Source organism: Hemiscyllium ocellatum, chromosome 23 (assembly GCF_020745735.1).
Source record: "Hemiscyllium ocellatum isolate sHemOce1 chromosome 23, sHemOce1.pat.X.cur, whole genome shotgun sequence".
NCBI classification, from domain to species: Eukaryota; Metazoa; Chordata; class Chondrichthyes; order Orectolobiformes; family Hemiscylliidae; genus Hemiscyllium; species Hemiscyllium ocellatum.
In genome coordinates, this window is record NC_083423.1 from 40,589,670 (window position 1) to 40,605,498 (window position 15,829).

General features: G+C 42.2%; 1 protein-coding gene across 1 annotated transcript in view; it reads right to left on the bottom strand.

Moving 5' to 3' along the window:
- The window catches only part of lamb1a (laminin, beta 1a), a 106,269-nt gene extending 90,847 nt beyond the window's left edge, over positions 1-15,422 (bottom strand). The window contains exons 1-3 of the mRNA XM_060842930.1: positions 15,235-15,422; positions 13,741-13,916; positions 3,127-3,256 (exon numbers count right to left, since the gene is read on the bottom strand). Coding sequence (XP_060698913.1) covers positions 3,127-3,256; positions 13,741-13,916; positions 15,235-15,265 — 337 coding nt within the window. The 5' untranslated portion in view covers positions 15,266-15,422. The remainder of the gene's footprint in view (positions 1-3,126; positions 3,257-13,740; positions 13,917-15,234) is intronic.
- Positions 15,423-15,829: the final 407 nt, after the last annotated feature.

The window sequence follows — 15,829 nt, forward strand, 5'->3', positions numbered from 1 at the left end:
AATTTTAAATAAAAAAAAAGAAAGAAAATCAGGGAAAGCTCATCAGAGCAACTTAAACATGTTACTACTAACTTAAATAGCAAAAACAAGATGCAAATGATATTGAAACCGCTGTACAGAAAACAGACCTTTCAATGTAACTGTCTATACTAGAGTTTATGGTCCACAGAAACCTGCTCCCAAATAAAAACACTAGTAATACAAGTACAGGAAGCAATAACTTCAGTCACACTATAAAAATCAAAGCTGAATTTTAAAAAAAGTAATATCTGAGAAGTAAAGTGACAAAACGATAGAATTTTAAGATGAACAGATTTTGTACGAGTAATTTTCCAATATCTTTTCCATAAGCACCGATTGAGAGTTTTATAGAAACAGAAATTCCTTTGAAGGTGCCAAGAATGCCTCAACAAACCAGAGTTTTAGTTCTGCGCATGTGTTCAAAAAGAGGGAATGAATGGGATCATGTTCACAATTCAACTGAGATTTAATCTATTACCATAAGACATAGGAGTGGAAGTAAGGCCATTCGGCCCATCGAGTCCACTCCGCCATTCAATCATGGCTGATGGGCATTTCAACTCCACTTACCTGCATTCTCCCCGTAGCCCTTACTTCCTCGTGACATCAAGAATCTATCAATCTCTGCCTTGAAGACATTTAGCTTCCCTGCCTCCACTGCACTCTGCGGAATGAATTCCACAGGCCCACCACTCTCTGGCTGAAGAAATGTCTCCGCATTTCTGTTCTGAATTGACCCCCTCTAATTCTAAGGCTGTGTCCACGGGTCCTAGTCTCCTCGCCTAACGGAAAAAATTTCCTAGTGTCCACCCTTCCCAAGCCATGTATTATCTTGTAAGTTTCTATTAAGTCTCCCCTTAATCTTCTAAACTCCAATGAATACAATCCCAGGATCCTCAGCCGTTCCTCGTATGTTAGACCAACCATTCCAGGGATCATCCGTGTGAATCTCCGCTGGACACATTCCAGTGCCAGTATGTCCTTCCTGAGGTGTGGGGACCAAAACTGGACACAGTACTCCAAATGGGGCCTAACCAGAGCTTTATAAAGTCTCAGTAGCACAACGGTGCTTTTATATTCTAACCCTCTTGAGATCTCTTCTTCAGAGATTCATTATTGGATGGGGAGGAAAACATAATGTGAAAATATCATAGTGGTGAAGGAATAACTAAATCAAGCGCAAATACTGTTGCATTGTAAAGCATTTCTATTAAAGTCCTGTAGCACTAAAAGGTACATCATTTAAGATCAAACTTTGTACACTTGGCAGAAAACTTATATAACTCATCATAAGATAGGCATTAAATCCAAAAACAAATCTGTTTGCTTAGGAACAAACCAGGAGCCATTTCCTCACAAACTTGTTACATCGAAAGTTCTAGGTTAATGCTAATTACACAATATATTATACAAATGCAGGTCTTTGCTGGTCTGCAATCAATTCAGACACTAAAAACATACATCTTGCTTTTGATGAATACATTTATGAATGCAGGTTTGCTTGCTGAGCTGCAAGGTTCATTTCCAGATGTTTTGTTACCCTACTAGGGAACATCTTCAGTGGGCCTTAGATGAAGCAATGCTGAATATTCCTGCTTTCTATTTATATGTTTGGGGTGGTGATGTCATTTCCTGTGGTGAGGTCACTTCCTTTTCCTTTTCTCAAGGGGTGGTAGATGAGGTCTAACTTAATGTGTTTATTGATAGTGATCCAGTTGGAATGCCATGCTTCTAGAAATTCTCATGCATGTCTTTGTTTGGCTTGTCCTAGGATGGATGTGTTGTCCCAGTTGAAATGGTGTCCTTCCTCATCCAAATGTCAGGATACTAGTGAGAGAGGGACATGTCCTTTTGTGGACAATTGGTGTTCATGTGTCCTGGTGGCTAGTTTTCTGCCCATTTGTCCAATGTAGTGTTTGTTACAGTTCTTGCATGGTATTTTGTAAATGACATTTATTTTGCTCATTGTCCGTATTGGGTCTTTCAAGTTTATTAGCTGTTGTTTTAGTGTGTTGGTGGATTTATGGGCTACCATGATGCCAAGACCATCAATAATACCCTTCCTGGCATAAAATTCACTAAAGCTGAGGAAAACAACAACAAACTGTCAATCCTAGATGTCGCAGTAGAGCGACCAGCCAATGAGGAACTTCAAGCCAGTGTCTACAGGAAAGCAACACATACTGACCAAATATTGAACTACAGAAGCAATCATCCCCACACCCACAAATGAAGCTGCATCAGAACATTATTCCAATGAGCCAACACACACTGCAACACAGAGGAACTACGCAGAACATGGGAAAATCACCTATACTGTGTATTCAAAAAGAATGGGCACCCAATGAACACAGTCCATCGATTTCTCAGCAACAAACCCCAACAAAACATCTCCAGAAACCCTAGCTGCTCTCACCTACATCAAAAGACATCTCGGAACTGACTGCCAGACTATTCAGATCCCTTGACATCATAGTAGCCCACAAACCCGCCAATACACTAAAACAGCAGCTAATGAACTTGAAAGACCCTATACAGACAACAAGCAAAACTAATGTACTTTACAAAATACCGTGCAAGAACTGTAACAAACACTACATTGCACAAACAGGCAGAAAACTAGCCACCAGGATACATGAACACCAACTAGCCACAAAAAGACATGACTCTCTCTCACTGGTATACTTACTTACAGATGAGAAAGGACACCACTTTGACTGGGACAACACATCCATCCTAGGAAAAGCCAAACAAAGACATGTACGAGGATTCCTAGAAGCATGTCATTCCAACCGGAACTCTATCAACCAACACATCGAGTTAAACCCCCATCTTCCACCCCTGAAAAAAAGGAACAAGAAGTGACCTCACCACAGGAAATGACATCACTAACCCAAAGAAACCCAAAAATATGAATAGAAAGCAGGAATTTTCAGCATTGTTTTGCCTCAGGCCCATTGAAGATATTACCTAGTAGGGTGATGAAACATCTGGAAATGAACCTTGCAGCTCAGTGAGCAAACCTATATCCAAAACCTCAACTTGAGCTACTGATCTTCTCAAAACTCACAAATAAGTTTATATTTTTATACCAACCATACTCACCGTTTTCAGATTGCCACCAGGTATTTAGTCGATTGTGAGCAAATGTTGTGACAACATTCTCAATTCTATGACTTTTTGGATTTTCAGCAAAAACTGTGCGCGAATCACACGAAAAGCACTTTTTTTCTTCCTGAGAAAAAGAAATTGAACATTTAGTCCACTTTCTAGTTTCTTCATATTCAATACATCACAATCTAATTGTGAAATCTAGTCAACAAAATCTGATACATTTAGTATACATGTTTGTTTGTTCAAATTTTATAGTGGAATATATGCTCAGTACCAAATATATCTTGCCTCATTGCAAAACAAACTCTCAGTGTGGACAGATGGATCAGTGAGGTTGCTGGGACTCAACTGTTCAGGAGATTTCATGTTTCAGTCATAGTCAATGGTGAGGTAGAAGATCAATTTGAGAGAGAGGGCACAGGCAGAGAGAGGGCACAGGCAGAGAGAGGGCACAGGCAGAGAGAGGGCACAGGCAGAGAGAGGGCACAGGCAGAGAGAGGGCACAGGCAGAGAGAGGGCACAGGCAGAGAGAGGGCACAGGCAGAGAGAGGGCACAGGCGTAAAGTTAGGGAAAAAGAGACGCCGAAAATGAAGCAGCAGTGAAATTTGAAGGTGAGTAGCTTCAGAACCAAGGGGATAAACAGTCAAAAAAACTGTGGATGCTGGAAATCAAACAAAAACAAAAATTGCTAGAAAAACTCAGCATGTCTAGCAGCATTTGTGGAGAGAAAGTACAGTTAACATTTCAGGTCCACTGGCCCTCAAATGTACTAACAGTTTGGCCAAACATGACTTTATCCTACTTTCTAATATGTTATGAAAGGGGATCTGCAACTGAAGTATAGTAAAAGGCTACACTTTGCAGCTTGTACACCAAGAATAAATTTTGTGTAGAGTTGCAGAATAACTGTCATTAACCTTGCACTTTGTCACAATTCTAAATGGGAAATACATCTGAAAATAAACTTCTGGTGATTACTTCTTTATGAATGCTTTATCATGAAAGAGAGTTGTATATCATTCTTTTATGATAATGCCAGATACAAGTAACATAGTGTTGTGCTTTCATTACTCTTATATCTCATTTATAAACAAAACAAAAACATCAAACGTCTTTTTAAAACAAAATGAAAGCACTTTGAAATCACAAATTATTCTGAGGTAATTGGTACATGCCTTTTATAACTTTCAAATCACTACAATTTTAAAAAAAATCATGAACATGGAAGCCAATTTATCCATCTGCAATGCATTACTGCCTTTCCAGCAAATCACATACCATGCAGTTTACATCTATCCAGGGGGTAAAATTCAATTTTAGTCAGGACTCATATTGGGCGGTTGTGGATTAGCTGCCTATTATGTATCCTACCTGACTTACATCTCTAAGGATTTTGATGTTTGATCAAAACAACTGTCTGGAAAGTAAATTAACTGATGTTGTCTATGGAACTTAGTAATTACCAGGAAAATGTGTACAATGCCAAATTATTTTGTACTGTCTTGTGCATTTCATATATTTATTTAGTTTTGCAAAAATATAGAGTAATGGAGTCAGAGATGTACAGCATGGAAACAGACCCTTCGGTCTAACTCGTCTATGCTGACCAGATATCCCAAACTAATTTTGTCCCATTTGCCAGCACTTGGCCTATCTCCCTCTAAACTCTTCCTTTTCATATACCCATCCACATGTCTTTTAAATATTGTAATTGTACCAGCCTCCATAACCTCATCTGGCAGCTCATTCCATACATGCACCACACTCTGGGTGAAAATGTTTCCCCTTAGGTCTCTTTTATATTAGATTAAGTTAGATTACCGTAATTGTGGAAACAAGCCCTTCAGCCCAACAAGTCCACACCGACCCGCAACCCACTCAGACCCATTTCCCTACATTTACCCCTTCACCAAACACTACGGGCAATTTAGCATGGCCAATTCACCTGCACATTTTTGGATTGTGGGAGGAAACTGGAGCACCTGGAGCAAACCCACACAGACACGGGGAGAATGTGCAAATTCCACACAGAGAGTCGCCTGAGGTGGGAATTGAACCCGGGTCTCTGGCACTGAGAGGGCAGCAGTGCTAACCACTGTGCCAATATCTTTCCCCTCTCATTTTAAACTTACGCCCTCTAGTTCTGGACTCCCCCACCCCAGGGAAAAGGCTTTGTCTTTTTACCCTATCCATACTCGTCATGATTTTATAAATCTCTATGAGGTCACCCCTCAGCTTCTGATGCTTCAGGGAAAACAGCCTCAGTGTATTCAGCCTCTCCCATAGCTCAAATCCTCCAACCCTAGCAACATCCTTGTAAATCTTTTCTGAACCCTCGAGTTTCACAACATCCTTCCGATAGGAACGAGACCTGCATTGCACACAATATTCCAAAAGTGGCTGAACCAACATCGTGTACAGCTGCAACATGACCTCCCAATTCCGATACTCAATACTCTGACCAATAAAGGAAAGCATTCCAAATACCTTCTTCACTATCCTATCTATCTGCGACTCTACTTTCAAGGAGTTATGGACCTGCACTTCAAGGTCTCTTTGCTCAGCAACACTTCCTAGGACCATATCATTAAGTGTATAGGTCATGCTCTGATTTGCTTTTCCAAAATTCTTAGGGCTATGGAGATTAAAAGGTATGGGGAATAAGCAGGAACAGGCGACTGAGTTGGATGATCAGCTGTGATGTATTGGATGACAGAGTTTTGACTGAGTAGGCTCAAAGGGCTGAATGGCCTCCTCATACATCCATTTCCTATGCTAATATAAACAGATCATTTCTATCCAGGCCCCATAATGTTGCACACTTTTGAAATTGCCTCTCAATTTCCTATATTGCAAAAAAAAAGTCAAATTTTTCTGACCTTTCCTCCTCACAAATTCTTCAGTCCTGACAACAAACTCATTATTCTCCTCTATACCCTCTTCAGTCTCAACACTCAGTAAATTGGTGACCAGAACTGCACACTAAACCCTACCCACAGTCTGGTACTTGGCAAGCAATGGGAAAAGTCTATCACCCAAGTTCACCTCTTCAAGCACACTAACTTAAGAAGGGAGACAGTGATCAACTATTGCGAGATCCACATAATTGATAGATCGGAAGAGGTTAGAAACACTGTATAGAGCTTCTGCGGTCTTGCTAAGCTACAATCTGTATCCAATCAGATTCAAGGACTTATGCAATTTGCTCCATGATCTTCCTTTACATTTGCACTTATCAACCGAAATAATGCCTTTCAAACTTTTGTTTTCCTATAAATTCTCACTACCTCCCAAGAATTCTTAATGCAAACGTTAAGAGTTTGGCCCCTCCAAGCTTCTTTTTATCGTACAGCTGCTCTCCAGTTCAGTGTATCAGAATTCACCATAACCCTTCCAACTGATCCCTTGATCAAAACTCTCAAACTCAGAGGGGTTTGGAGTGATCGATTCTCCCGAAATGCACAACCAACCACCATCGCTTCCACTTCTCTTGCCCTCTCTTCATTCTCCCCCAATCCCTCCCCACTACCAGCATTGCCACCTCGTCTCTCTTCACATATCCCAACTAAAGCACTGTTTCTAATCTTTGATGGCTTGGACACACTCTAAATTCCATCTCCCCTCCAACACGTCAATGGTTTACATCTCCTACAATTTCTCCCCTCCATCTCACTCTTCAAATCTCTCACACTCTCCCACTCCTTTGTCTCCCCTCAATGTCCTGCTGCAGCCTCCCCACTCCACCAAGACCCCCTTCAGCCTCCCCACCCCACCTGACCCCCTTCAGCCTCACGTTCCCTCAAGTCCCCTTTCAGCCTCCCCACCCCACCAAGCCCCCCTGCTCCATTCCTTTCAGCCTCCCCACCCCTCCGCCCCATCCCCATCCCCTCCTCACCCCCAGCCTCCGCCCCATCCAGTCCCCACCCCTTCACCATTCTCCAGCCACCAAATAGGGTCAATGTAATCGTGGCCACTGCCGTTCATGTCAACCACTCAGTTGACAAAGTAAGAAAAGTGAGGCAGAGGCCGCAGCAGCAGCTGTAGGCCCTGGAGGCTGGGACCTAGCTTGGCAATCTGCCTCGGGCTCTCCCTTAGGCTCCGCACCTCATAACAAGCCTCCTGGCTTTTACTCAAAAATTTTCTTTTTTATGCACATATAGATTTACTGAAGCAGTTCAGATCTATAGAGTTTTTGCATATAGCGAAGAAAACAAACATTAGGTTCTGATTTCTTTCAAAGTTACAACTCATTCAAAGGCACTTCTTAATTATGCTAGGTACTAGGAACTACTGACATGTACCTGAGACACCAAGTGGTGTCCAATAACTAAACGTACCCCTGTTGTACTTTGGCAGAGACACGTTAGATGGTGTCTTTCCCCACTGCGTCTTGGTGGCAGCTGCTCCAAGCTTTAGTGCGTCCCTTAGTATATAGTGCTGGATCTTGGAATGGGCCAGTTTGCAACACTCAGTTGCGGTCAACACTTTCACTGGAAGACCGACACGTTTTGAACAGACCAAAGAATTTTTCTGTTAAGTTGGTGGTCTTCCAGATGCAGTTGATTAGATTAGATTAGACTTAGATTAGATTAGACTTACAGTGTGGAAACAGGCCCTTCGGCCCAACAAGTCCACACCGACCCGCCGAAGCGCAACCCACCCATACCCCTACATTTACCCCTTAACCTAACACTATGGGCAATTTAGCATGGCCAATTCACCTGACCCGCACATCTTTGTGACTGTGGGAGGAAACCAGAGCACCCGGAGGAAACCCACGCAGACACGGGGAGAACGTGCAAACTTCACACAGTCAGTCGCCTGAGTCGGGAATTGAACCCGGGTCTACAGGCGCTGTGAGGCAGCAGTGCTAACCACTGTGCCACCGTGCCGCCCACGGTGTTTGTCTCAGTATGCATCTCGTGGTACAGACTGTAGAGCAGAGTCCTGCATCATGGAGCTGCTCTGGACAAACCCTGACATAAACTACTGTATCTTTCTCCAGACTTCCTTTGCATGGTCTCATTCCAACAGCTGTGTGACAGGCTTGAAGGCTGTGTGAGGTGACACAGAGTGTCCAGGCATTCATGAAGGTTGTCAAAGGTAGTCTGCCCTTCTCCCCACCAGTTAAGTGATATCTTAGTGCTTGTTGGAAAGCTCTGGTGATGAGGCTTTCTGCCAAATGGTTTTGGCTGAAAATGTGTTGCTGGTTAAAGCACAGCAGGTCAGGCAGCATCCAAGGAACAGGAAATTCGACATTTCGGGCCAGAGCGTCGAATTTCCTGTTCCTTGGATGCTGCCTGACCTGCTGTGCTTTAACCAGCAACACATTTTCAGCTCTGATCTCCAGCATCTGCAGACCTCACTTTTTACTTCCAAATGGTTTTGTCAGTCTGTTCAGAGGCTGTATGGTGGTTCAGTGATTAGCACTGCCTCCTCACAGCTCCAGGGAGCTGGGTTCGATTCCAACCTTGGGCAACTGTGAGGAATTTGCACATTCTGCATCTACATGGGTTTTCTCTGGGTGCTCCTGTTACCTCCCACAGTCCAAAGATGTGCAGGTTAGGTGAATTGGCCATGTTAAATTGCCCATAGAGTTCAGGAATGTGTAGGTTAGGTGCATTAGTCAGGGTATATATCAGATAATAGGAAAGGGGAATGGATCTGGGTGGGTTACTCTTCGGACGGTTGGTGTGGACTTGTTGGGCTGGAGGGATTGCTTTCACACTGTCGGAATTCTATGACAGGATTCACCCTCTCTTCTTCCCCCTCAGGGTTGAGGACACTACCTACTGACCACTGCCTGATTGACTCATGGTCAAAGGCATTTTCTCTCACGAATTTCTCCAAAGATGATATGGATGATTTGACTACTTGGAGTGTTCCGCAACAACGAATCCAGTCCCATCCTTTCGAACATAGGGGACAGGTAGAACCTCAGCGTATAGTGACACTTGGCACTTACATATCGAGGGTCTACGCACAGTTTGATGCAGCAACACAGGGAAGTGGCCATCAGCATGAGGGTGGCATTGCGTGTGTTCTTCCCCACTTTGTCCAGTGCTTTATACATGGTATCCCTTTGGACCGATCCATCTTCAATCTCCAAATGAAATGGAAACTGATCCAGTTGTTTACAGAGGTGCCTATTCAGGGAATAGGCCAGACCTGCGCCACACACAAACACAACACCAAGAGTACCTCTCACCTGATGACTGGGCTTTTACCCACAATGGAGAGGGAGCAGTGCTCCCATCTTCCCAGTTTCTGCCTCACCTTGGCGATATGCTCCTTCGCAGTTTTGGCACACGCCTCAGCACCCCTCCCCTCCCCTCCCAGTACCTTCAGTAATCTGGCCTGATGGTGAAGGGGACAAAGGATTGATCGGCCCAGTTACAGCAACTTTAAAATTTGAAACAGATGTGCTGATGCGAAATCACATAGTACTCAGACAGAATTCAAATAACTTTCAACTTATGTTGACTAGAAGTCTACAAGTGATGCTCAATGCATTGACAGTTATGGAACACCTACAAAAAAGGTTAGCATTGTGACCAGGTTACGGTTGTCAGTAACAATTAAGTGTAGTCATTTCTTCAGGGCATCAATATTTACATAGCTTCTTGAATAAAGTTTAAAACAGGCACCGTCAAAATTTAATGAGATTCCACCTACAAATAGACAATAAAACAGGAGTGCTGATTGTGTTTGGAAACAATGATTCAGATTAAAGCAGCTACCATACTCCAATTGATTAGACCTATTGCAAGTAAAGCTTTACTATGCAGTTGCTGGAGAAGATTTTAAACTGAGCCGCTTGTAAATTCCATGTTACTAAAAGCTTGTTACTGCTTTAACTACTTTAAACCTGAATTGAAGAAACAAACTGTTTAAACTCAAGAGAAACTGGAGCAGTTTAATGTTTTCCTTCAAGAATCTGGAACTGAAGCTTGAACAGCATTATGCAATTGACTAAACCACAGCCAGCTAAAGGTGCAAATAATGAGGGTGAGGTTTACTTCAGCGAGGTTCGCTTAATGCTGAAAAGGAAACAGAAACGTTGAGAATATTCACAACTATCTGTAAAGAGAGAAAAAGAGCTGGGGTTTTAAAGCGAAAACTTTTCTTTGGAAGAGACCGGATTCATTAGTCTGCAGAGACACATTGGCTCCAAAGAACAATGCCCTTAATCTGATGAAAGAACTCCAGATCCACATTTTTGTGGAGCTGGGAAGAAAGCTCATTGAACTGAAATGTTAACTCCGCTCCTCCCTTCATTGATGCTGCCAGATCGACTGAGATTTTCTAGCGCCTTCTGATTTTAGTTTAGATATCCAACATCTTACTGAAGCTGGCTGACTGAAATAAAAAGATATAATCATTTATACCTTTGCGCATACAGAACTGGCTTGAAAGCAGGAGACAGAGAATGGTGGCGGGGGGAGGGCTGTTTTTCAGACTGGAGGCCTGTGACAAAAAAAAACAGTGCTGGGACCACTGTTTGTCATTTTTATAAGTTATTTGCTTGATAACATAGGAGGTATGGTTAGTAAGTATGCAGATGACACCAAAATTGGAGGTGTAGTGGAGTCAGAGTACAACAGGACTTTGGGCCGATGGACCAAGGAATGGCAGATGGAGTTTAATTTAGACAAATGTGAAGTGCTGCATTTTGGAAAGGCAAATCAGGGCAGGACTTCTAGACTTAATGGTAAGGTCCTGGAGAGTGTCGCTGAATAAAAAGACCTTGGAGTGCAGGTTCATTGCTCCGTGAAATTGCAGACAGAGAGGATTGTGAAGGCAGTGTTTGGTATGCTTTCCCATATTGGTAAGTGCATTGAGCATAGGAGTTGGGAGGTCATATTGTGGCTGTACAAGACATTGGATAGGCCAATTTTACAAATATCATGTTCAATTCTGGTCTCCCTGCTACAGGAAGGATATTGTGAAACTTGAAAGGGTTCAGAAAAGATTGGCAGTATTGGAGGATTTGAGCTACAGGGAAAGGCTGAAGAGGCTGGGTCCGTTTTATCTGAAGCATCAGAGGCTGAGGGGGTGACCCTACAGATCTTTATAAAATCATAGGGGCATGGATAGAATGAATAGACACAGTGTTTTCCACAGGGTAGGGAAGTTCAATACTAAGGGCTAGGTTTAAGGTGTGAGAGGAAAGATTTAAGAGGGACCTAAGGGGCAGCTTTTTCAAGCAGACTGGCGTGTGTGTGGAATGAGCTACCAGAGGAAGTGGTGGAGGCTAGTACAACATTTAAAAGACACCTGGATGAGTATATGAACAGGAAGGGTTTAGAGGAAATGAGTCAATTCTGGCAAATAGGACTAGATTAATTTAATTGGATCGTCATGGATGAGTTGGTCTGAAGGGTCTGTGTCCATGCTGTACATGTCTATGACTTTACTGTTTTGTATGTTTTAATTAGTTGGGAATCAAATGGAATTCCAATGTAGAGTTAGCACCAGGACAATTGGGCATGTCCTGACCCCTGTCTTCAGCAATACACCTACAGACTCATTGTCCTCAACAGTCTCTCTGGGTTGTCGTTTTTGAATAAAGATGACAACTTTCAGCACAGAGAACAAGATTAGTCCTGGTTCAGTTACTGCAGTAACCATTGGAGATAAACTTCTTTTCAGTTAAAATCATCCACTTAGATGACATCACTTCTCTATTTCCTTGCATGTTAAAAGAGCAGTCTGCAGAGACAGAAGGCATTGTTGCACTGCTTCTGTCTAGGGAGAATAGTCGACATGGACTGTTCTTCCCCACCCCCAAAAAACTCCCACTCACTCAGCTATTTGTCATACTTAGCTCAACCATACAATAGCCAGACCTGCTTGTAATGAAGGTGCTAGAACTCGGATTTTAAGAACCAATGGCTTTTATCTAGTAAAAGGTTTGAAGACCAATGTTTTTGCGCAGCAATGATTCAATTGATTCTAGGTAATAAGCTGAAACGAAATAGTCACTATACGAAGGCTGGATGCCTTAGAAATGTATTAAATTTGGAGAAGAACTCTCTTTGTAGATGTTATCAAAAGCAAAATTACTTCTACTTCTAGCGTAACAGGATCACTCAAAGATTTATGGTCCAACTCCTTGTACCTTGTTCTTCTTGGCTCCCCTGCCTCTTCAAACTGGAGGGGCATCTATATCATCTTCTACACAAAGCTTTTTTTCTTCCTTTCCACACACTTTACTGCCAAATACAGTTCTGCCTCATAACCTCTCCTTTTGCTTACAATAGTCTGCCCAAATGCTTTCTTGTAGTTAAGTTTCACATCACTTCCTGAGCCAATTTTCCCTCCAACGCATAATTTTTTTTAAAGATCCTGGTTTGTATGAGATCTACCTGCACCATAAATAATTCTACGAATTTGTGCACATTCACCTGAGCAATGGGGTGGCACGGCGGCTCAGTGGTTAGCACTGCTGCCTCACAGCACCAGGGTCTCAGGTTCGATTCCAGCCTCAGGTGTGGAGTTTGCATATTCTCCCCATGCCTATGCGGGTTTCCTCCGGGTGCTCTAGTTTCCTCCCACAGTCCAAAGATGTGCAGGTCAGGTGAACTGGCCATACTAAAGTGCCCATAGTGTTAGGTGTATTAGTGAGAGGAAAATGGGACTAGGTGGTTTACTCTTCGGAGGGTCGGTGTTGACTTGCTGGGCCGAAGGGCCTATTTCCACACTGTAGGGAATCTAATCTTAATGTTACGTCCAAAAAGTGACACCTGAAAAATGCAATGCACCCTCTATCTTGCACGATAGTAAGAGAACAGAAAGATGTATTTCTGTGTGAAGGAATTACTATTACACATCTATGAAAGTGTATTTCCATTGTTGACAAACATTAACACTTGAGAAATGCAGATATAATTTTATACTGATTGGTTATTGACTTTTGATACCTATAAAACATCTGTGAGTTACTGCCAAAAGCAATCAGCTATAGCAGCAATATCACATCATGCCATCAAACACAAGATCAACTGGAGACAAGTTCCTTTAAGGCAAGTGAAGAAAATATCAATCACCGTCAAAAGCTGGAGATTTCCATTTCATCTGGCAGTTTCAGGTTTAGCATTCCCATTTAGTTTTCAGCCATAGTTTTCTATAAGCTAGCTATTATAAACTTGAATAAATTATTGCAGAGCATCAGTTTTGCACAAGGTCCACAATTCCATAGACTGATGGCATGAGTGCGAATCTCAGTGTAAAAGCATCTTAAAACTGCATTTACAGCCGCATGCATTGGTCTTTTTGATCAATGCAATTTGATCCACAGCACAATCACAATGCTTTCCACATGATCAGATACAGAAAACATTACCAAGCAATTTTCTTTAAAAGTGATTGTGCATGGAAATAGCCTGGCAGGTCCTATCAAAGTAACATTTGTTGTATCCCAGACTTACCACGTTAGCACCTGTGCTACATGAACAGGCTAAAGACCAAGCTATTAACAACGACTGGACTTTTAATGTGCAGACATAGCAAATTATAGGCCTGGCTCCAGTACACCAGTATATTTCTGTTATGTACAGACCTCTAATTTTTTTCTCTTGCAACCACACTCAAGCCAATCATACCTGAAGGTGGCTGACAATGCAGAAGGGCTCTGGCTTATGCAAACCACAGGTGGATGTGGCAGATAATCTATCTGCACGCCCAATCAACAGGTCTCCTGTGGCTGGGTAACAGCTTCCCTCAGCACATCCATAGCTGAACTCTGGCCCCTGTGCAATAGCACAGTGCCAAAGTATGACTGAAAGACAAAAAAAGGCAGGTTACAGCATACATTAGCTATTAGGATATATACCACTATAATAGAAACATAGTGCTCAGAATGAGGCCATTCAGGCTATTATGCCTCTGCCAGCTCTCAAAATGTCCAATTTCCATTCCCTCTAATTCCCACCTTTAACTAAATATCCAGTTCAAAGCATTCAAATACACTAGCCTAAAATGAGACAACACTATATGAGATTATTTTCCCTAATGTACTGTGTTTCATTAAGATTTATTTTATATTCTCGTTAAGATTCCACAGTATGATAAATCAGTTGACCATGAAAGCGTAAAGATCAACAAACAGGTTACAGATGGAGACATGAGAATGAGTGCATTTTGATACCTCCATCTGAATCTCTCTCACAATGCCATCCAGTCAACCAAACTTTCACACAAGTGTGTTTCTTTTTGGAAGTTCCAAATTCAGGTAAAATTTCAATATTGAAGGAATTGAGGGAGCTTTGTTGCTCCTCAGTGCTGGTATGTGAGAAACTTCTGCCCTACAGGAGCATGTTTTGTTGGTTCCCTCATCTCTCACATTTAGGACCAATGGGAGTCACAGATTGCTAATGTGGCTGCCTTTAAAATAGCTCTTTAAAAATTCTAAAGCTCTGGGATAGACAGAAGTCTATGAGATCTGTTAAAAGGTATGCTGACAACAGTATCAAATAGAGATACCATTAAAATTTAACTTTAAAAGCCAGTTTTATTACCCGACACCTCTTGGGGCGGGGAGAGGAGAATAGGTCGATCAGTATTTGCAGTTTTCGATGAAAGTCTTACTGAAGTCTCACAGTAAGTTGTAACTTGGTAGAAAAAGGTTATCGTTAAAATTATCTTGGATTCAGACAACTGATAGAGGGGAAATCCTTTGAATGTATTCAGTACTTGTTCTATTTGAACAAACCTCTGCACAAAGTAAGCGGGATTGTGCGGAATTTATAACGAATAACCATTATGTCTTGCAATAATAACCGTCTGAAAGTTTGCAAAAATAATTAGCACTCAGAACACGAGAAATTTATCACTTTAAGTTAACTGATGGGCACATTCCCTACAAATAAAATCTGCGAATTTGGCAGACAATACATTTTAAAACATTTCTTTGAGGAAATTCGCGCTTCGCACGAACAGATGGCTTTTTTAAAAAAATAAGTTAATTGATCTCAGCCGCATACAATAATTTTCTGCTCAATCTCGGAATGTTTCCTGGAGGAACCCACTTTGTCATGTACCATTTGAACGTTTTGAGGGAGAATTTTAATTTTTTTCTTAAAAAAAGACAAACTCACCTAAAACAGTTAAAATCCTGAAGTGGAACATGGTGTTCTAAGTGCCCTCTCTTCACAGGCAAGAAAGCTCTCACTAATAAACGACAAGGAGAGAGTTAACGAAGGAAAAACGGGTTGTGTGTGTGAGAAAGAGAGCCTGGAGACAGCGTGCGCTCTCCCCCAATAGGGCGAGGCTCCAGCCGCGGGACTCTCGCTAACTCCAAGTGACTCGGACTCTTTCCAACTCCAGCTCCAGGAGTGGGGAGAGAGACACGCAATACATGCACCACCCCCAACTAGATTGTCATCACACCTTCCCGTTCTTACACACACACAGGAACCTCTTTGGTGCCTGAAGATATTTGGAAGGTTGACCTCACTGAGTCGTTTTTTTAAAAAAAAGTCAAGACAAAGAGAGTGACTGGAATAAGGAGAAAAGCTAACACTGAACAGAAAAGGTTAATGAAGATCTGGTGAATAACACGGGAAAGGGTCAGAGCTCAGGAGACCATTCAGCTCCCCCCACCCCCAAAAAGTCTAACATATTAAATGCAACATTTAAATCGTTCGCGAGTTCTGACCTTTGTAAGTTATTCACCGAGTCTGTAGCGTGTTG